Genomic DNA, 22,044 nt, shown 5'->3' with positions numbered 1-22,044 from the left:
GTTGGACATGATTTTCTCTCTCCCTTCTTCTTCAAAGATGTCCAAAAGTTGGACATGTCTTCTTCTCTATGTATGTCCAAAAGTTGGATATGATTTCTCCTCCATGATCAGTTTAAGAGTTGGACGAGAAAAGAAAAGAGATGGAATCTCTTATTCTTTTTTTCTTTAAATCTTTTTCTTTCTCTTGAGATGAAAAAAAAAAATTAAATTAGATTTGATTTCTTGATCCTCCTATGGATCTTTTTGATTTTCTTGAGAAGAGAATCAAAAGAGATTAAAGATTCGACAATCTAAGGAGCGATCTTTGTAAGGAAACTAGCACCCCGGTGAGATCGGGATCTCCTGATCAGATCAGCCTCGTGTGGATATCTATAGAGGCTGAACATTTGTACGACTTCAAAAAGATCTTGAAGACATCCATAGATCATTGGATTGCGGCTTCAAAGGACCATGAAGATATCCAGGGATCAGCGGATCACCGTAAAGATATACCCGTATAAACATAAAAATCATATTTTTATTTTTGCTTCTATCTTCATCTTGTACATATGATGATGCCTGGATTATATTGAGATATGATATCTATATGCATGCTTGATTAGGTTAGATCTAATTAGAGATTTATTTGAACATCGTTCTGACATAATGTTGATACGTTATATTGCATGATTATCCTAGATTGATATTGAAAAAATTTTAAAATTCTCTTCCATTGCATATTTAAAATTTTTAAAATCTCTGCATGCATATTAGATGGTCATGTGATGGCATTTTCGAGCAATTGAAACCTTGCTCAACTTGCTCTTCAACCTCACCAAACTCAATCGATGCATTCTCCGATTCAATACCTTCATTTGGTGCATAACTCGAGGATGGAAGTTCAAAACCTTGAATCTCATGCTGGATTTCTTCTTTCTCTTTACGTTTATTTTTTATACCTCTTCTCAATACATTTGATTCATCAAAGTGCACATCACATGTGGTGATAATTTTACGGACCACCAAATCTCATAATCAGAATCCTTTCACACCTTTTGTATAGCCAACAAAGATATACTTTCTTGATTTTGGATCTAACTTTGTTCTTTGATAACTAGGAACCAATGCATAAGCATGACAACCAAGTATTTTTAAATTAGAATAATCATAAGAATTTTCAAACCATACCTCCTCCGGTGTTTTTCCATCAAGTGCCATAACAGGTGAGCGGTTGACAAGATAATATACCATAGACATGACCTCGGCCCGTAACTCATGCTCCAAACCAACATTGCTCAACATACTATGAGCCCTCTCCATCAATCGGTTTATCCTTTCTGTAATTCCATTTTGTTGTAGATCATAGAGATTCATGTAATATCTTAAAATATCCTTCTCCTTGCAAAAGAGTTCAAATTCTTTAGATTTGTACTCCAAACTATTATCCAATCGGAGAACATTAATGCGATGCCTAGTGAGATTTTTTACTTCAGTCATGAAATGCTTGAGTGCTTCAAATGCCTCACCTTTCAACTTAAGAAACTTAATCCAAACCTTCCATGAGAAGTCATCAATAAATGATATGAACTAATTGGAACCACGATATACATAAAATAGTAAGATAACTCCATATATCCATATGAATATAGTCAAGTATACTTTTATTTGTATAAGACCTGACTTTGCAGCTCCGTTTATATGCTTTCCATTAATACAATGCTCACAAAATTCAGAATCACCAAAAATAATAGTTGGAATGAGCTTCCTCTCTACTAGATTCTTTATATCCTTTTTACTCATGTGACCCAACCTCCTATGCCATAACTGGAGGGGAAGATCACATTCCCCATCGCATAAGCTTCATATGTCATCGTGCTCCTCAATAGTTTATATAAATTTCTAACTTGGATACCCTTCATGACAACCATTGCATCTTTAGGAACTCTGATAACTCTACCTTGTCTGGTGAATTTGTAGCCTTTCTTGTCTAATTCGGAAAGAAAAAATAAGCTTTTCTTCAAATCTGAAACATGGCATACGTTTTCAAGCATAGAATCATTCCATCAAACATCTGCAAGCACACCGTACGAACTCCAATGATCTTGCTACTTGAGTTATTTTCTATCAAAACCATACCACCTTCACAATCCTTATATGTGCTAAATCATAAACGATGTGGACACATATGATGGGTTGCACCGCTATCAAGAATCCAATTTTGATGAAAAGTTGAACTTGAACCTACCATTAAGACCTCATCATCGATAACACCCAATGTGGACTCTTCTACTTGATGTACTTTATTGTTCAATTTGGAGTCATTCTTTCCACTACTTGATTCACCAACATCCTTTTCAGGATTTAAAACTTTTCGATTTCTATAATCTTTCTTAAAGTGTCCGATTTTACCACATAACCAATAAACCCCTTTGTCATTTTGGCCTTTAGATTTTGATCTATACTTGGACTTACTCCTTGAAGAATTTCTTGATATGCTTTCATATTCTCTTTGATGATGTCTCATCAAAAGAGCATCCATTTTACTTTCTGACATCCTCAAAATAGTCTTTTTTCGAAGCTCATCGGCTAACAAAGTACTAAAAATAATATCCATGTCAAGAGAATCCTCTTTAGTACAACTTAGACCAGTAATTAATGTGTCATAGGAATTTGATAATGTACATAACAAAAGTATGGCCTTCCTCATTTTTCATCTTCTCTCCAATACTTTCAAGCTCACAAATGATGTTGTTGAAAATATTTAAATGCTCGGAGATTTTGGTACCTTCTTTTATTCTCAAAGAATACAATCTTCTCTTCAAAAAAATTTGGTTAGTGATTGACTTTGTTTGGTATAAGTTCTCTAACTTCATATGATTATAGGCTGGATTAAGCTTATATTCATAAATACTCATGAATAGTTTTGAAGTGGATTGGTTCAAATCTTATATGGAAAAAAATGACCTCAGCTTTTATGCGACCTGATTGGTTTTAATGATCTAAGTTTATCATATTTTTCATTGAAATAGAAAATAAGACTTAAAGATTAAGGATGGCAATTTTAGCCGGATCATTGAGTATCCAATCCAAATGGGGCCGATTTTATCCTATCTCTCCAATAATATTAAGGAGAACTTCATCCACCAAACATATGCGAATAGTAGCTAAGACTTTCAAGTCCATCTCATCCCAATTATCATTTGACATCAACTCTGACTTCTTATTCTTCCCAAGTAGAGCCTTGTGATACTTTTGTTGTACTAGCAAATCATGAACTTTCAATTTTCAAAACTCAAAATTTTTCTTCCCATCAAATTTCTCCACTTCCAACCAATTTATAGCCACTGAGATAATTCGTCAAATAGCTTGCACTCACAACCTGAAACTCTGATACTAATTATAAGGGATAGCAATAGCGAAATCCAAATAATAAAATCACAACTCACTAATGAATTAGTGAATTGGATCGAACCATCCACAATCAAGATATGCAAGAATATGGAGAAACAAGAAAACTAAAAAGAAGGCCACAAGCACAACAACATAACATAAGAAATTACGTGATTCACCTACTACGGAGCTGTATCCACGGGCACGGAGAAGATCAAATATCAACTTAAAAGATTACAAAAGTTTGAAAAGAGACCACCACTCTACAATAATGGGCTTATTATTTTTCAATGAAGAATCCTCTTCTTGCTACACCTCTTAAGCACCCTTCTGATCCCGCAAAGCGCACTTCGGAATGCTCTACGAACCCCTCCAATCAACTTTGGAAGCTTGGACAAGCAAAAGGAACAAGAGAACTCACCATCACTAAAACTCTCTCCTCATCTTTTTTCTCTATCCCAAGAAAAGAGAACTCTCAAGAAAGAATATAATAGAAGCTCTTTAAGAATACTCAAGCAAATCCAAACCCAACTAATTCATTACATGAGTTTTGAACCAAACACAAAATAAGCCTAATAAGTTAGTTGTGAATTTGATATCACTAAACCCAACACTCATACCCAACATCAAGCAAGGAGATGCATAGCCAAAAACTTTGCATGTATTGGGCCATCTTCATGCACGATATGACCAAGTTTGTTCCCTGAGCATGAGCCATAGACAATGATATTGATAATTGAACTTTTTTTTTCTTACTATCACAAGTTGTCATGCTAAAAGACAGACCTAGTATGAAAGTCTAGTTGAAGACATGAATGGTTATAAATTTATATTTATTTTAAAAAGGTTGTGTGATTCTAGCCACGTCAGTTTCTAGTTGTTTTGATGCTCAGAAGCATTCTTTATGTATAACAAGGAGGGAGAAAAAATATCAATGTCAGCTTGTCCAGATTCCATGCTCCATACTCATTCACCTGTATAGGAAAGGAATCTTAAGTCATCCTATGTGATTTCATGTATCATTCTTCCTTGGCTGCAGAAAATAATGGAGATAGTATTGGTCTATTTTTGATCTATCTTGGTTAGTCAGCAAGTAATTGTTTGCTCGTAGGAGAGAGGCATCTCTCCTGTTTACTTCAACAGTTCATCAAAGCGCTGAATATTATTTTTTACGCCAAACACTATCCATATATTGAGGGAATTATTAAACACAACTTCTAGGCGTTTTTAAGTTAGAGGAAGTCTAGTCGAGGGAAACACACTAATTGCAGATCAAGAGACAGCTAAAAGAGAGTCAAACACACTTCGAATAGAATCTAAAGGCTCATCCTTCCTCATCCGGAAAATTTCTGATGCTGGAGCCACAGCAGAGATGAAACTTATCCGTGTACCTAAATCAAGATTTCTAGCTTACCAGAAAATAAACAAAAAATCCATGTGTTTTCTGACATGCTAGCTTTGAGACATGTCCAACTTTTCAAGATAAGAACTTGACGGAGGATGAGCGACTAGCCTCGTGCCTTCAAGTTACTTTTTATATGTTTGTACTTCAGAGATTACAGATTCTAGATGTAATGTCAGGCCATTTCAATGGATAAAGTTTGAATATCATAGATCACAGTTCATTCTGATGGACTCCCATTTCTCAATCTCAACTCTTTAACTGCATTTAAATTTCTCAACATATTTATTGTGTCCATCAAATCAGCTCTCTTGATTATTATTAGATCTACAAGTTTTGGTTAAGCTGGATATAGATACAAAGTGAAAGCAAGAATGGTTGGCCTTGCTGTGCATTTCATGCATGCAGGTTTGATATAATTGTCTCAACCAAGACATGCTGCTTCGTTGAACCATATTAGAAACTTAGTCCCGTTTCAATCTTTGTACACTCCTTGATCAACAAAGAATCACATGTCCATGATCACATAAAACATATCAACCTCATGTGTATTGTCAGATGCATGGTGGACATCGATACTCCAGTGTTTTTCTCCCTTTGATTCAGAATAAATATATTTTCATACCTTCTCTTTAAAATGAAAAGTAGACGTTCCGGCACGAATCTCAGAAATCATTTATTCTGATTGTACATATTGATTATTTTGAACTATGGTGGAAGATCGATAATGAAGTGTCTAATGACAAAGTGTGCATGAACAATAGGCATACCTCTGAATAGCCTTGGAAATGGAGCAAACGCATGACAAGCAAACTAATAGAACTGCTATGCCATATAAACCATTTCTTGGAAATATTTATCTGAAACTGTGAGAAAAGTATTCTCTTCTAGATACAAAGCATGCACCATGATTGGTTGCACTCAGTATACAATCAACACCAAATGTATACATTTAGATCAAGTTTAAATATTCCAAACTGTCAGGCTAGAATACAAAAGCTTGAAGCCTTAACCTCGCCTCAGCTGCTGCAGTTAATAAGTCATCAGTGGGGTTCTCTTTTGCAGCAGCAACTGCTGCAATGTAGGCTGCTCTTGCTTCTTCCATCTTCTCTATTTGAATTTCATCAATATTATCCTGTCTCAATTCCAATAAGCAGTCACAGCTTGTCAAAAGGTAAGCAATTATATTGATGAATTATATCAATGAGAAGAATCAGATGTCTAAATACAGCAAAAATACGAGACTAGCTGTCTGGTCATTCACTAGTACATTATAGCATGACAGGTAATGAACATAGATATGCATGTACTAACTTAATGCATACGTCATCAAACAGAAAATATTCCATTCATTAGTCTCTTACATACTACTATAACGAAAATTGTAGCAGAGATGGACAAAGTTATAAGTTGGCGTTCAATTTGAATCTCTCAGGAATATGGTCTCCTCCATCATCTCCAGACAACTTATTGTTGCCCTTGGCACCAAAAATTCAGATGCTTGTTCATAAAGCTGCCAAGTGCATTCATATGAAACTCCTAAAGCTTAAAAAAAAAAAAAAAGAAAAAAAAAAAGAAATCCATGATCTGTGCTCTAATTTCTGTAAGCATATATGCACATTTACATGTTTCTGACCTTCCTCCTGCATCTGCACTTCCATTGCATACCTCACTCTTGATCGTACCAATGCTAAAAAAATACCATATGGGCTCATTTTAAGTTAACTGAGCCTTTTGAGTATAAGTTGGAATTTTACTGTAACATTCCAGTTAGAACTTGAGTGCCAAGCCAACTGACCTAATATCCATCTTGTTGACAATCCACAGGAAAAAGAATTAAGCAATTGCATCTTGAACATAATTAGGCTTTCTGTTATTTATAATGCCCTGTAGTTTCACTCATTCCATAAAATCAGATGGCTTCTATCAAATTGTGAAAGTTGCTGGCTTCCTAGGTTCATACTGCTATCTCATGAATGACATCTTCGATCTGGCAAGGTCCTTCCTAGGTTCCTCTTCAAAAAAAGAAAAATGAGAATAGTAAAAGTTATGCATGTGGGATTTGTTATGCCACGAGTTAGGGCAATTTCCATCTAGTTCTGCTTTCCAATAGCAAAAAGTATCTTTGTGGAACAACTTTTCAAGGACGGCTTTTTGTTCAGAACAAAGTAAAAAGTAGGCATGAAAGGTGCTTTTATGCCAAGCATATAGCATATGACAGCTCCCAGTTGGAAATAGTTATGCCTGTCATAAGCAAGTGTGAGAAGCATGGCTACCCCTTGGCTATGCCTCCTTTCCAAATGCTGTTTGGAAGGCATAAGGCTTATTCCAAGCCTAATGCCTACTTTTTGACTGAACTAAATGCAACCTAAGTTTCAGAAGCAACACCAAAGCCCATATGCAAATTACTTATAAGCTCATGTGAATACATACTCCACTAATGGCTTTCATGATTCAAAGGGAAGAAAAGCCCACATTATTTATGACTGAATTCCAGAAAACAGAAGCTATAACTTAAGCCTCTTGCAATCTCCTTTTGCAAGCAGACATGTCATCTGTTTATGTCCTACCACACAAATCCTTCATAAGTTTACCATACCGTCCAGATATCTATCTCAACATTCTCATCTCTAGCATGTTCATCTTGTTTGTTTAGGCCTCTTTATTGCTCAACATTCTGAACCATCCAACAATGTGAACCTTATCACCTTTCTATAAAATATTCCTTAAGCAGCCAATACATGCAACTCATTGTTCTAATATTTTTTCATCATTTTTCTTGTCATTCTTTTGTATGATAATTGATAACCCAAGATAACAAAGCCATTTACACTATAGTATCTCTAGGACATAAGTATTGGTCATACACTCATTTTTCGTTTCTATTTATGTTCAAATTGCATTCCATACACTCTACTTTTTTGCTACCAATTTTAAGGCCCTTAACCACTAAAATTTCCGTCAAGAATTCCAGTTTATCACTTAACCAAGTCTTCTTCTTATTAATCAACATTCAACATAATATTATTTCTGAAATAACATAGAAAATGGTAAACCTTTTCAAATATGAACAGTAAGTTTATCAATTAGTAAAAAAGGAAATGAGCTCAGCATCAACATTTGGCCAACTGAGGCTACATACCATTTCACCAAAACTAAAATGATTGTGACTTCTGTGGGTGCATGCATGTCATATCTAGCTTCCCCAATCTTCATTGTTGTAAGCCATATGCTATTCCTAAAAATCTCGTTTCCTACATTGCAATTTGGATTCATCACCATGTTTCCATATATCAAGACCACTTGAATTCTGATTCTCTATGGTCTCCAATGTCAGTTTCAAACAAAAACAAAAATTTAGGAGGATGAATGTTACTTGACATGTCAGTTGTCAAGAAAACAAGCCACACCATTAAATGATCTTGCTCCAAACTTCACTTACCAAATAGTGAGTAATTCAATGAAATTTCTGTAAGTTAAACATTCTCAACCGCTAAAACAACATGCTAGGATATTTAAATAGAAGCTAGCAAGTTACCAAAAGGATGACACTAATTTGAACATTTTAGTAATAATCCTTTCTGAATTAATATGTACAAAGAATTATAAGCTAGAGGATCATCAATTTCCATAACTTTTTTCTTGCTTTTTGATAGAAGAGGGCCACAGGCAATGGGCTCACAAAGGGGGGTAGCCCTTCGACAAATGCCTCTAAACCACCAACGCTGGTGATGGTGGGACTTGACCTTAAGTCATTTGGCACAATTGCCAAAGACTTTACCAGCTTGGTAAGCTAGCACATTCGCAATGCAATAAATTTTCAAACAAAATAAGCAACAGCTAGTTCCAAGATTAGCGAAGTTCAGCACCATTGATAGTACCAGTATCCTTAAAATAATTCCCTTTTCCAAAATTTACTTTTAGCATTTCTAGGAGAACTGAATGTTTTCTTCTACATCTGCTCATTACAACTAATACAACCTAACAGAAGAAAGAAAAAGATAAAGGCTATATTATTCATATGAAAATAAGGAAAGATGAGCTTACTGTAGGTGGAAGTGGCTCAAAATCAAAAGCAGCAGCAATGCTATCATCAGAATAAGCAGCTGCATCATTCTTTGTTAGTTTCTCAAATAATTGCGTCAGTGCAGCTATTTCAAGGTCCATAGAGACTACATTCCCTTGAAGTTCCTCAACTTTTCTACTTGACATCCTTGCTTCCCAATTTAATTTCTCCAAAGCAGCTTGCTTGTCTGCAAGCATGATCTGTAAAAACAAAAAAGGAGGACTTCTTTGAATAATCTGACATGTATACAACATTGTGAAGCCATGGAAGAACTACAGTATTAACTTGTGGATGATCAAAGAGTAACTTTGCAGCGCAAAAGCTTAGCAGCATAAAAGCCATAAAAAATGAACATGACAGAACAGCTATGTATAGCAATATGTTTTGTGGCAAAAGAGGCACCCATGATCTATAGATAATAAAGGAAAAAAAAAATTATGGGACTTAAAAACTGAGAATGAGTTACCAAATTCCAAACAAGCCAAAAAGATTGGTGTTCTTACCAAAATTATACTGTCAACCATGAACTTTGATCATACCAACTTAGTTTGGGGCTTTGAGCCACAAAATTTTTTTTTTTGATGTGAATGATGGTAAACCATCCATTCATTAAGTAAATAAATAATTACATCAAAATGACATGGAAAACATCTAACAGAAGACAAAACCCAAAACAAATAGAAACTTAACAAGATCTAGATGGACTGGGTCCAAAAGTTCCAACCCAGTACAAAGAGAATTAGGTCCTGCAGATTCAGCAGCTCAAGGTGGTTCCGCATCTCGTGCGAGCATGGGTCCACCACACTAAAATCAAGTATGCTACTAACCTCCTTTCTTCCTTCCTAACTCCTCCAAAACTCAAGCTCAATCCCTCGAAATGTCTACTATTATGTTCGCGCCAAATACACAATAACTAAGCACAGCAGCTATCGTATCCTGTATATCCATTTTTCTTTTTTTTGATAAAATCCTTCTCCATGAATCCCTGAAGCTATCTAGGAGCAGAACTCCATTTCGAACATTGAATATGATTAGAAGGTCCCAGCATGAGCACCTAGAGACATTGCATTTAAAAAACAAGTGATTCCCTGTCTCCTCTTGCATTCCACACAACACACATCAGTTCTGGTTTAATTCCTATCTTGGTGAGATTATCCTTTGTTAGGACTTTGTTTTTCGCAACAAGCCGTTGAAACATTTTGATCTTAAGCAGTCACTTAGCTTTCCAAATGCTCCCAGAGCAAATGCATTGTATCCCACCTTTGTTAATAAGAGTATAGACTGACTTTGTCGGGAACCTGCCTTTTTCATTAAAACACCATCACTTCCTCCTGCAAGTTTGACATAGCTCAGAAGTTGAAAAAGATTATAAGCCTCTGCCACAAGATCTGATGAAGGCTCTCTCTCAAATATTGGCTGCCAGTTGTTATTTATCCAATAGTCTACCACCTTTGCCCTTGAATTACCAGAAGCATCAAAAAGCTTAGGGAATAATGTCTTTATAGTCATATTAGTAAGCAATTTATCTATCCAAAAATTGTTTTGTCACTCATGCCCCATCAAAAACTTGAGGCCCAGCACTAACATATCTGCAAGTCTAGTCATCCCCTTCCAAAAATAGGATCTCATCTACCTAAATCATTTAGAAGTCCTGTTAGCCATCACCAAGTATTTTGCCAAAATTAGGTCTTGCATATCCAACTGTTCTACCAGCTTTTGCACAGAAGTTCCCCAATTGACAAGATGAAGACCCTCATCCCTTCAAGTCCTTTCCCAAATAACTTGGCTCTGATCATTCAATTTTGTTGATAAAAAATTGAGACAGCTAATACACATTCACCCAAGAAATTAGGAGAGTAGTCAACACTACATTTAGTAACACCAATTTACCTCCCAATGGCAGTAGTTTACCCTTCCTATTCAACCTTCTCTCCATTTTTTTCATTAAGGGTTCCAACTAAGGTTCGCCGTGCCAGTATTGGAGCTCGAACCAATTGGCCGACAATATGATTCAGTACACTCCCATGTCATTCCATACCAGGTCCAAATCGACATGGAAAGAGGGCAGAGGGAGAACAGGAAAGGAAGAGAAAAAGGGTGGAGGGAAAGAGAAGGAGAGGAAGAGATAGAGCCTCTAGAGGATGGCCAAGGTAACTACATCGCCACCAAGCTCGGTGGAAGCTAGAGGAGGGCAGAGGCAGAGAAGGAGAGGGAGAGGAGGCCACCATAGGCCATCGGAGGCCTTCGGAGGGCTGGTGATGCTACTGCATCACTACCCTTCTAGATGCCTTCAACAGCCTCCTCTCCCTCTCCCTATTTTTCCCTCCTTTCGCCCTCCTTTGCTTCCATCTAGCTCAGTAATGGCGCAACGAGTTCAACTGCCCTCCGGCAGCCTCTGAAGGACCTCTCTGCCTCTCCCTCTCCTTCCCCCCCCTCTCTCTTCTCCGCTTTCCTTCTCACTCTCCCTCTCCCTCTCCTTGCTAGTTTTTCATTTCGAATGCCGGAACCATCCTGATCGGCCACTGGTATGGTTTAGCACATCTCGAATCGAACGGTTCGGCGAATTACGGACCAACTTCCAACCATTCTCTAAAAGACAACACTTCCTAATGGGTGTGCCTAAATATGTGATGGGGAAGTTATCTAACTTATAACCAATGGCACTAGCAATCTATTGAACCTTTTGCTAGCTAATGTTCATAGGGATCACTTCTAATCTATGAAAATTTTGAGCCCTAGCGTAGAGTTGAAAGGTAGAAGAAAGAACTTCAAAGCCATGAGCTATGACCATAAAATTTTAATGAATAGAATACTTTGTCCTCATATTAGAGGCAATTAATGGGATTCAACAATGGTGCCGATCAAATCCTCCATATAATCCATGCCCACAAGCTTTCTGCAAAATCCTTGCTAAAAGTCCATAGCCAAAAGAAACAACATAGGAGACAATGGGTTGCCTTGCCAAAGACCTCACTGACAATAGATCGGTCTTGTCAAAAATCCATTTACCACCACAAATGAAGATCCCTTCAAAATGCCTTTGGTCCACCTCATCCATTGAGGACCAAAGCCCCTAGCATCCAAAGACTTTAAAGCGAAAGACCATTCAAGGATGTCAATGGCTTTTTGACTAGCTTCAAGATGATAGTCTAAATGTTCTCCAAATGGCAATTCTAGATAACTTCTTAAGCAGCAATCAGACCCTCCAATATCACATGACCCTTGATGAAGGTTGTTTTTCTAACACCTACCATTTTACCAACAACCATCGTCCATGTCTTAGCAAGAACTTTTTTGAAAATCTTGTAGCTACCATTGAGAAAAACTAATTGGGAAATAGTCACCAAGGTTGCAATGCCTCTTCTTTGAGATAAGCACAATGTTGGCTGCATTCAGTTGACCAAGAGAATAGGGGTCTTAGGCAATCACTCACATAAGATTGATCATATCTTCTCCAAAAATCTCCCAAAAAGTCGGGTACAAAAGTAGTGGAAGACAATCTGGGCCCATGGTCTTGTCTCCACCCAAGTTGAAAACCGCTTTCCTAACTTCCTCTTCTGAAAAGTCAGCATGATGGTGAACTAGGGGGGCAGCTCTGGTTGGGAGGTGCAAAATCCTCCCAAATTTGTTTGGCAGAGGTGTTTCAGGCATTCCAAAAATATCAGAAAAATGAGCATGAAAAGTTTGAAGAGTAGAATCATCCATTCTCTGTTCAGAGTTTGGCTCCTTTAGGAATACAAGGTTTTTCCCGCCACTTGCAATCTTATGGAAGAAAGCTGCATTACTGTTACCTTTTAAGAGCCATTGAAACCCAGCATGTTTCCTCCTATATAAATCCTCCACTTTGGTAAAGGTGTATAGATTTCTATTGGCTCCTTCTCAGTGAGTCCACCAGTCAGCTATGAGGGTCTGAGTCTCCTCAAGGATGTCAAAGGATTGAATTACCTCTCAATTTTTCTTGGTTGCGGTTGCATTACCAATTCCCTGCTTATTCCTATGCTTTAAGCATATGGTAAGCTATCTAATTTTGTTGATAAACCTGCTAACTGGATCAAATTCCGCCAGACCCCTAGCTCCACTTATGTGCTTGTTGACCACAATAGATGCAAGGAGGGTCTCCCAGACCGAAGCAAACAACTCAAAGAAATCCACAAAATGATGTCACATGCATTCACATCTAGATAGTCTATGATTGACTTGGCTGGAAAGAAGGCAACATAAGAGCAGAGGGGCATGATCTGACACTACATTCGGAAGTGTCTATTGTATAGCGAGGCGGAACCTAGTCTTAAACTCATTTGACACCAAGAAGAGATCCAAGAGGGCCAAGGTGAGGCATCTCTCTCATTTGACCATCTGAAACCTCTCCCAGAAAGATGAAGATCAATCAACTTGGGATTAATCACCAATTCATACTAAGATGCTCTAGTTAATGGAAACCCACCTATCGGACTTATACACCCAAGAGAAAGGCCTATTTATCGAGTAGCAAGGGCCTTAGACTCCTTAACTCCTCCAGGTGTTTCCGTTGTGGTGAAAAGGGGTATTGAAAGCAAGTGCAAGAACAAAAGAAGGTGTTTCAAGTATGGGAAGAAAGGCCATTCTTGTTAGAGTTGTGGTGCTAAGATGGAGATGCCAAACTAGGAAGTCATTCCTCGCCCTAAAGCCAGACTGGTGCATATCATCCCTAATGAGGGGTTGAGGGACTACTATCAGTTCCTTGAGAAAAAGGTGATGCTCACTGTCAGGCCCCCAATGACAGAGGAGATGGTGACCAAAATCCTAAACTAGAGGTGGAACGAGGGGTTGGTATTTGAAGGCTTGGGAGATGTTCAATGACTCCTTTCTCAAAATCCTAGTAGCAAAGATGATTCCACAAAGCATGAGCCAGGTTCAATACTTATGTAAATGAGGGGACCCATCAATGTCTTCTTCCCAGGTTCTAAATCTGAAGATGAAAGGATGCAAGTCCTGAGGCACCACTTCCATAATCTATATGATCCTTTGGCGGGTGGGGAGTTCGCAATCCCCTGATTCCAATTCCAACATCGGTTGCTTCATCCCCCTCCCACCTCAAAACACAATACTAGTCCTCCACCATAGAGGCCAGCTCGCCTAGCTTTGTCCTGGTTCCACCACCTATGTTGGCTCACTCCCCAAAGGGACCATTCGCTACTTCAACACTTCACACATACGCAACCAATGATGGCTGGGGTCCCAAGTTACGGGGGCCCTTTGAAATAAGAAGCCTAGGCCCAAGCTGTGAGTATCACAGTATATCTCTCACACATAGAGAGAGTTTAAGAACATGACAGGCATGGTTGGCTCTTGATAGGGGAGGGGGAGGGGGAGGGAGAGGGGGGGAGAGAGAGAGAGAGACCAAGATTTGCTGGTTGGGGTCATGGGGTGCATGAAGATTCAAAATTAGGGATTAGAATGCTAAATGAACTCAAAGTTTGGACTAAAATCATTTTTTTTGACGTATAGATAGTTACCATATAACCTGGGTTAGCAAAATATTAAATGGTGGAATATATCTTATCATGAAAATTTTACTTTCATTAAGGTCCACTATATGGATGCAATCAAATCTTAATAAGATCCTCGACAACCTTGTAGAGTAGCATAGACATGTTTTTGAGGGTCCTTCAACTCAAACAACCCAAAATTAGGACTTTCAAGGTTTGATCACTCCCAATTTTTTTTTTAGGATCTCTAAAACCAGTTTTGTATTGCATCATGGGTGCCCTTTGTAAGTTTTTTATTCTCTATATATATTTCTTCTTCTGGAGATGAAAATTCAAAGGGAGAGAGAGCTGAATGAGGGAGAGAATTGAATAAGCAATGCTATGATTAGCACCTAAAAATTTCACCATGCTAAATAGTCTGGTTGGGTTGGGTTCCCATGCCTCCAAGGCCAAACGAGATGATATTTCTACAACTCTGAGTTGGGCTTGGGGCCGAAAACTTTTTGCAGAATCAGGTCTCAGCTGGAATGTAAGTAGGACCCAGAGCCTAAAAGGGTCCAATCCAATGAAGCCCAACAGGCTGAAAGGCCAAGCCCAAGCCAAGTTAGCCTAGCTAGACTAAAACTCTCACCCTGCAAGAGTAGTAGATGGAGGAAGATTAGTATTTTTGACATCCCCCGTTGTAAAGAGAAAGGAAGAAATTTAAGGTTATGGTTTGGACTTTGGAGCTTAAAAATGGTGAAGGTGAGAGAGAGAGAGAGAGAGAAAAGCCAAGCAACAGGGGATAGATCTCTTTCAGATAGAGTGAGAAAGAGAGCATATGGAAAGCCAATCCATAGCACAAGAAAAGGAAAGGTGGACACCTTGTTGGTGTACTCAACTTTGGATATGAGCTTCAGTTTCATCGTTTGCACAGAGTCCCCAAAATCATCCACCATCCCCTTCTCCTTTGCCTTCACAAAGAGTACCCCTCAATGTTGCAGTCGATCTTGATCTAGCCATGTAACTTAATATTTGATAAAGGGTCTGATAACTTCTCCCCTTACCTTCCGTCCAAGAACTTGTTAATATAAGATATTGATGGCCTGCTATCTTTGATCCAACAACTTGTTGATATGAGAGATGGATGGCCTGCTCCCTTCAATCACATGACTTGGACAAAGATGGCCTTGGCAAAAGGTTCGTGTAATTTAAAATTTTGATCCATTCATCTATCAACTACGTGTGCATGCACAAACAAACACATAAACCATCTTTGGCTCTTTAAAGTTCATATTCATGGTCTACCAAGCCAACTAATATGTAGGTACTATATGCACCGCAAAAATATTGTCAGGAGTGGGTTCTAGTGTCATATGTAGACAAACGTAAATACCCTTAAGGTTACCACCTAGACATCAAAAGAAAATGATTAATGTGACTTCTGCAATACGCATACCCTCAAACAATCCCTTGAAAAATAAAATTAACAGCACAAAGTTCAAGGTGTGTCCCATATTGTTAAGGATACATTGTACTTAACTAGGTATTGATAGAATCCTATATTAGGAACAATATGAAGGTAAAGCATCTAAAATTCCATGCACAAAATGCATAAATATAGATACATACTAATATGGTTTTTTGATAAGTCCATGCGAAAATGAAGTTTATGATGATGAATTGTAATGTGTCATCTATTAATGGATCCTCATCATCCTCAGACTCAAACCCACTTACAAGCGCTGTCATTAAGATTTCAATATAACGAAAGACGGGCAAGATAAAATAGAATCATTGAACATTTCTTGAGAGTAAGAATCACTTGTCATTAATTGCAAAACAACAAAAATTATTATGCTCAACTATATACCTTGGCATTATATAATTGTGAATTAGTAGATCTAATCATAGAATCCTTCTCTGCAACCTGGCGCCTCAATTCATCAAGTGTTGCATTCACTGCATTCATTTGAATTATTGAATTTTCTGCAGACTTCAGCTCTTCATCTTTCTCTGACAATTTCTTATGGAGCTCACTGACCTGCTCCCGCAGCATAGTCAACTCTTCCCTCTCCTTCTGCACATTTTCTGCTGGCAACACCCTCGACGAGAAAAATGATATGTCATCAACAGTGTCATCTCTTTGGAAATTTTCTGCACGATCCCTACGTTTTTTTGCAGAGATGCTTTGAGCTGTTTTTCCACCTCTGAGTTCAGCATTCTGCATTTTGTAAATCTTTTAATTAATTTTTTAGTTTAAAATTTAAATCATTGAGATGAGACTGGATGTCATTTTTCTGTTTAGCCCAATAAAATTTTTAATCATGAAATTTATTCCTAACACAAGGGACATTTCTACTAGATTAGAGTCAAATAAAAGAGTACCAAGAGTAAACTAGAAAGGCAAAGAAATAGGCTTCTCCATTTGTCCAATAAGATAGTGGAGTGCTACAAACTCCATATCATTACAAAATTTTGTTCTAATGAAGAAAAAGAACTAGACATTAGCTTTGCATCAACATGCCAGGGAAAATCCAACATTTTTTTTCTAAATAGTAACAATCATAACTAAAAAGCGATACATAAACGGATTTATAGCAAGTTCCCTCCAGGCGCATCACAACACGATCATTTGAGCAAATTGACCCTTCATTTCGCTCACATTTTACTAAAAACAATTACGGAAACGTACAGTAGAATCAGCAAATCAGGACCGTCTTTATATACTTATTAAATCGCGAATATTTCAAATATTCAGAGATTCGTGATAGAAAAATTTTAAAAAAGTAGTGATCAAGCACCGCACCTTCTTCGGCTGGGACGGGGCGGGTGTGTAGACCATCGATGCCCGCCGCGTAAAGGACGATTTCGCCCTCCGGTCCTAAAAACGAAAAAACCTCAAAAAATCAGACAAAGACATCAAGAAAAGAGCATAAAGGAAAAAAAATGGAGAGCATGGAAGAAGGTGATGACCATCAGCGATTCGACGAGGGGGACCATCTCCACGAGGTTCTTGAAGAGGACTTTGTCGACATTGCCGCCGTCCCCAGAGGAGGCGGCGGCGGAGGAGGGAGGGAGGATGGAATCGGGCGGGGAAGGCGGCGAACGTCGGCGGCCGCCGGCGATGGCGGGGTTCCCATGGTCCGGCGGATCCGGGAAGCTGCGTTCCTTCTGCGATCTCTCCAGCATTTTTTTTTTTTTCTTTTTTTTTTTTTTTTTGTGGGGGTTTGGTGCTGGGAGGAAAGGTGTGAGACCCGGCTAGACTGGCTTCGTTTTCTCAGAGAAGACCGAGACGTGCGCTCGAAGGGACGGGCTCCGCCCCTTCCCTCCGGAAGGACGCCCCCGAATCAGTGATTAAATTACGGAAATGGCATCTTTTTGGACCGTTGGCCACTGGGCTGCCGGCCAGCTTGTTTATTCCTTTGTTTTTTTATCTAATGAGAATTTTATGTATGTATACACACACCCACCCACGCGCGGTGGATCCCAAAAATTCTTCCAACGTTCCACCAATAGAGTCTTGAAAATTCTTCAAATCTTTCAAATTTATTTGCATACTAGCTTATAACCTCATACGGTATAGAATATATTTTTTAAATAATATTTAATATTATTTATCTATTTTATTATATTTATTCTATATATATTTTAAAAATAATTAAAATAATTAAAAAACTATAAAAAATGATAATTAAGTGAATATTTAATAATAAACAAATGCAAGTGGTTTATTCACCAGATTGATACTCACAATGATTGATAAAATCAAAATCATTCATCGAATTATTTTTCATCTTGAATAAATCTTTTTTCCCTCTGTTGGGTATAAAATACTCCCTAGCCGAAGTTCGTCCCAAGAGTGACCCTCTCGGGACTCTGTCGACGTCCAACCTTGGGCGACATCTTTCCGAACCTCTTCGGCGGCCGAGTTTCCGCAATATTCCCAAGTTCTGCCGATGGATAAACTCCCACAGTATCTTCCACAAGTATCGATCGGGTTCCCCCGACGGACGAACTCCTGCCGCATCTCCTGGGCTTAAGCTTCTTCGGTCGTCCATCAGGCTGCTCCAAGTGCTCTCTGGATTCTACTATCGGCCGACCTCCTACAAGGGTCAACCGCTCCCCGAACCTCTTCCAGATCTTTTCCAACAGGATTCGATCGACTCCAATCCGAATTTCTTCCAGAACTTCGTCAGTTCGTCAGTGGCCGAACTTTCCCAACAGTAGATCTCCATGACGGGCGGACTCCATCCAAGTTTCTACGGCGGTCGACCACCTTCTGGATTTTACCCGAGCTCCTACGGGAGCCGGACTTCAGCCCTGGGCTCCCATTGCAGGTAGACCTCATCTGAATTCTTACAAGGGCCGGACTTCGAGCCCCCACCACAAGCAATCTACTCCGAGCTTCTGCTACAAGCGATCTACTCCGAGCTTCTGCTACAAGCGATCTACTTTGAGCCACTACTACAAGCGGTCTACTTTAAATTTCTACTACGAGCGGTCCGCATCGGATTTTTACTGTAAGCCTCCACCTGAGCTTCTATTGTGAACGAATTTCTTCCAAACTTCTATTGCAGGCAGGCTTCGGCCGAGCTTCCTCAACAAATGATCCCTATCTGAACTTCTACGGGAACCAGACTCCGACCGAACTTCTGTAGCGGACAGATTCCGGACGAACTCCTACGACACACGGGCTCTAGCAGCCAGACCCCTCCAGCGGGTGAACCTCTCCAGCGACATCCGACATCCACTGCCGGTCGACCTTCTGCCGAATTCTGCATGGAACCGAACTTCGTCCACAGAAAGCCCCTGACCGAGCTTCTACAGCAGATGACCTTCGCCCGCAATACTAGCGCCCAGGGCACCCAACGGTGGAAGGCTCGCAGCAACACCCGAGCTCCTCTTAGACGGAGAGCTACCCCTCTCCACCAGACCCCCCAACCGAGCTTCGGCCGACGGGCCTGGACTCCCTGGCAGACCATAGTAATGGCTACGACTCTGCTCCACTTCCTATGACGGATCCCACGCGGCTCCATCATGCTCTGGCAAGTCACGACAACGAACATCACTCCACTCTCTACAACAGGCTCCACGTGGCAGGCCACGGCGATGGCCACGACGCCACTCCACTACTCTCCGTAACAAACTCCTTATGGCCCCGAACGGCCCACTACCAAACGGTTACAGACGTCGCTGTCAATCTGTTATGCCTTCCGCCTATAAAAAGGGGACCTCCAGATACGTTATTCTCTAAGTTCTAATCTCTATCTCAAAACTTTACTAAAATTTTCGTTCGAGCACTCCATTCTTGTTGAGGCAGAGAACTGACTTGAGCGTCGGAGGGTCTTGCCGGAGCACCCCCAACTCCGGTTTAAACTTTCTTTGCAGGTCCCGGCGACGACCGCGACTCCCTCGACTCCAGCTTCTCCAACGCCGGTGGATTTTTGCACCAATAGGATTGGCGCTAGAGGAAGGGGGCGTGTCTTCGCAGTACCCTTGTTCTTAAAGGAGCGCTCAACGGGACTACCTCCGGTCATCTTCTCCGACATCTCCTCCTCTGGTTGCCTGCCTGATCTCCACCTGATGCCTCTCCGAAGGGCATCCACCAGGCGGTCAACGGCCTCCGCGGCCAGATCTCAGCGAGCTCCGCAAGCCTCGGCCTCATCTCTGGTTTCCCAGGCTCCTCCTCCGACGACGATGGCAGTCGGCATGGAGCAGTTTGACCTGCTGGTTCAACAGGTCAGAGGCCTCACCGAAGCAGTGCAGGCCATACAGCAGCAACCGCAGCAGCCGCAGGCATCGGTGCAGTTGGAAAGAGCATCGCCGGAGTTCCAAAATCTGACGACCGGGTGGGCCACATGGGCCAACCGCCCTGTCTTTCCCAGAAAAGAAAAACAGAAGGCCGAGAGTCCTCCGTCCGATCATGATTCAACCCCCGGAGAGTCCCTGCCTTCGATCCACCAGAAAACCCTCGAGACCCGCAATCGAGAGGACCTCCTGGATCAGAGATTTCAGAAGATGAACCGGCGGATCGAAGAGCTCCGTCGCGCTCCCACTGCTTACGGTGAGGACATCTGCACTGACCCTCCTTTCTCTCAAATGATCATGCAGGAACCAATCCCACCGAACTTCAAGCTCCCCCAATTCGAGAGCTACGATGGGACCTCGGACTCGGTCGACCACCTGGAAGCCTTCCGGACCATGATGCTGCTCCATGGCACGCCAGACGCCATCTTGTGTCGAGCTTTTCCGTCTACCTTGAAGGGAGCAGCAAGAAATTGATACTCGACATTGAAGCCGGGTACAATCTTCTCCTTTGATCAAATGAGTCACCAGTTCGTGGCTCATTTTGTCAGCAGCCGGCGTCCCCGGCGAGGTTCGGAGTCCCTCATCAACATCAAGCAAAAGGAGGGAGAATCCATCCGAGCTTACGTCAACCGCTTCAACGCCACCGCCCTGGAGGTCCGAAACCTAGACCAATCGGTTGCAATGGCCGCCTTAAAGAGAGGCCTTCAAAAGAATGACCTCCTCTTCTCCCTGGAAAAGAAGTATCCTAGAGACTTTGCCGATCTGCTGGCTTGGGCTGAAGGATATGCCCGAGCAGAGGAAGCCTTCAAGCTGAAGGACGACGAAGCCGCAAAGGAGCGGCAGGCGGGCGACTCCGGCAAGCCCGCAGTTGAAAGAGGGCCGAGTGAAGCCCGACCACGTTCTCGGACTCCTCCCGGGCACAAGCGCGCCCAGACTCCTCCCCGAGCACGCAGGCAGAGAAGCCCGGACCGCAGGGTTTGGCGGGGCTCTCCCCCAGAAAGATTCCGTAGCTATGGCCCCCTCAACGTATCAAAAATTCAAATGCTGATGGAGGTCAGAGAGCAGCTCCCAAGGCCAGAAAGGATGCGCACACACCCCTGAAAGCGCAATACTAACAAGTTCTGCCTCTACCATCGTGACCACGGCCATGACACAGAGGAATGCATTCAACTCCGAGACGAGATCGAGGAGCTCATCAGACGAGGTCGGCTCGATAGGTTCATTCGACGTCGGCCTGAGGGTAGAGAGGATCGGCCAAGGGGAGGGAAGAGTAGCCCGGAGATCGGCCTCCAATTGGGATCATCAACTCCATCTCTGGAGGACCTCGACGGGGAGCAGACCTTCTACGACCATGAGATTTGAAAAACCTATAAATGTATTACTAACGACTTTGCTTTAAATCAAGATTCCTTTCAGATTTGCATATCTTTCTCTTTTGGCATGGACTCGTAACGACAGGGGATAGCCCCTTCAGACAACGAAAATAAAGTCATGTTAGGAACAGGAGGAGAACCTTGTCCTAACATGGGCAAAGTTGAAAGTCCGATTATTTTAAGATCGGACGGGGGGCGGGCCCATATAACGGCCCTTATGTGCCCCCACAGCCCTGTTAGGGACAGGAGGAGAACCTCGCCCTAACATGAGCAAAGTCGAAGGCCTGGTTCTCCTTAGACCGGATGGGGGGAGAGGCCCTACAACGCCCATATGTGCCTCCACAGCCCTGTTAGGGACAAGAGGAGAACCTCGCCCTAACATGAGCAAAGTCGAAGGCCCGGTTCTCCTTAGACCGGATGGGGGGAGAGGTCCTGCAACGTCCATATGTGTCCCCACAGCCCTGTTAGGGACAGGAGGAGAACCTCGCCCTAACATGAGCAAAGTTGAAGGTCCGGTTCTCCTTAGACCGGATGGGGGGAGAGGCCCTGCAATACCCATATGTGCCCCCACAGTCC

The 22,044-nt window shown here is 41.1% G+C and overlaps 1 protein-coding gene across 2 annotated transcripts; it reads right to left on the bottom strand.

Annotated features, from left to right (window-relative positions):
- Positions 1-5,599: 5,599 nt before the first annotated feature.
- LOC105061060 (protein MICROTUBULE BINDING PROTEIN 2C) lies at positions 5,600-17,601 on the bottom strand. Of its 2 annotated transcripts, none has more exons than XM_010944993.4 (5): positions 17,261-17,599; positions 17,094-17,168; positions 16,158-16,508; positions 8,819-9,037; positions 5,600-5,906 (listed from the first exon to the last, which is right to left on the bottom strand). In XM_010944993.4, the coding sequence occupies exons 1-5, from the start codon at positions 17,474-17,476 to the stop codon at positions 5,757-5,759; spliced, it is 1,011 nt and encodes a 336-aa protein (XP_010943295.1). In that variant the 5' UTR covers positions 17,477-17,599; the 3' UTR covers positions 5,600-5,756. The 2 variants fall into 2 exon arrangements, with proteins under 2 accessions (XP_010943295.1, XP_029116523.1); XM_029260690.2 differs by having other exon boundaries at positions 5,771-5,910; positions 17,261-17,601.
- Positions 17,602-22,044: the final 4,443 nt, after the last annotated feature.

Source organism: Elaeis guineensis, chromosome 1 (genome assembly GCF_000442705.2).
Source record: "Elaeis guineensis isolate ETL-2024a chromosome 1, EG11, whole genome shotgun sequence".
Taxonomy (NCBI): Eukaryota; Viridiplantae; Streptophyta; class Magnoliopsida; order Arecales; family Arecaceae; genus Elaeis; species Elaeis guineensis.
Note: the sequence above shows the minus strand (reverse complement) of the source record. Positions and strands in the feature narration are given on the sequence as shown.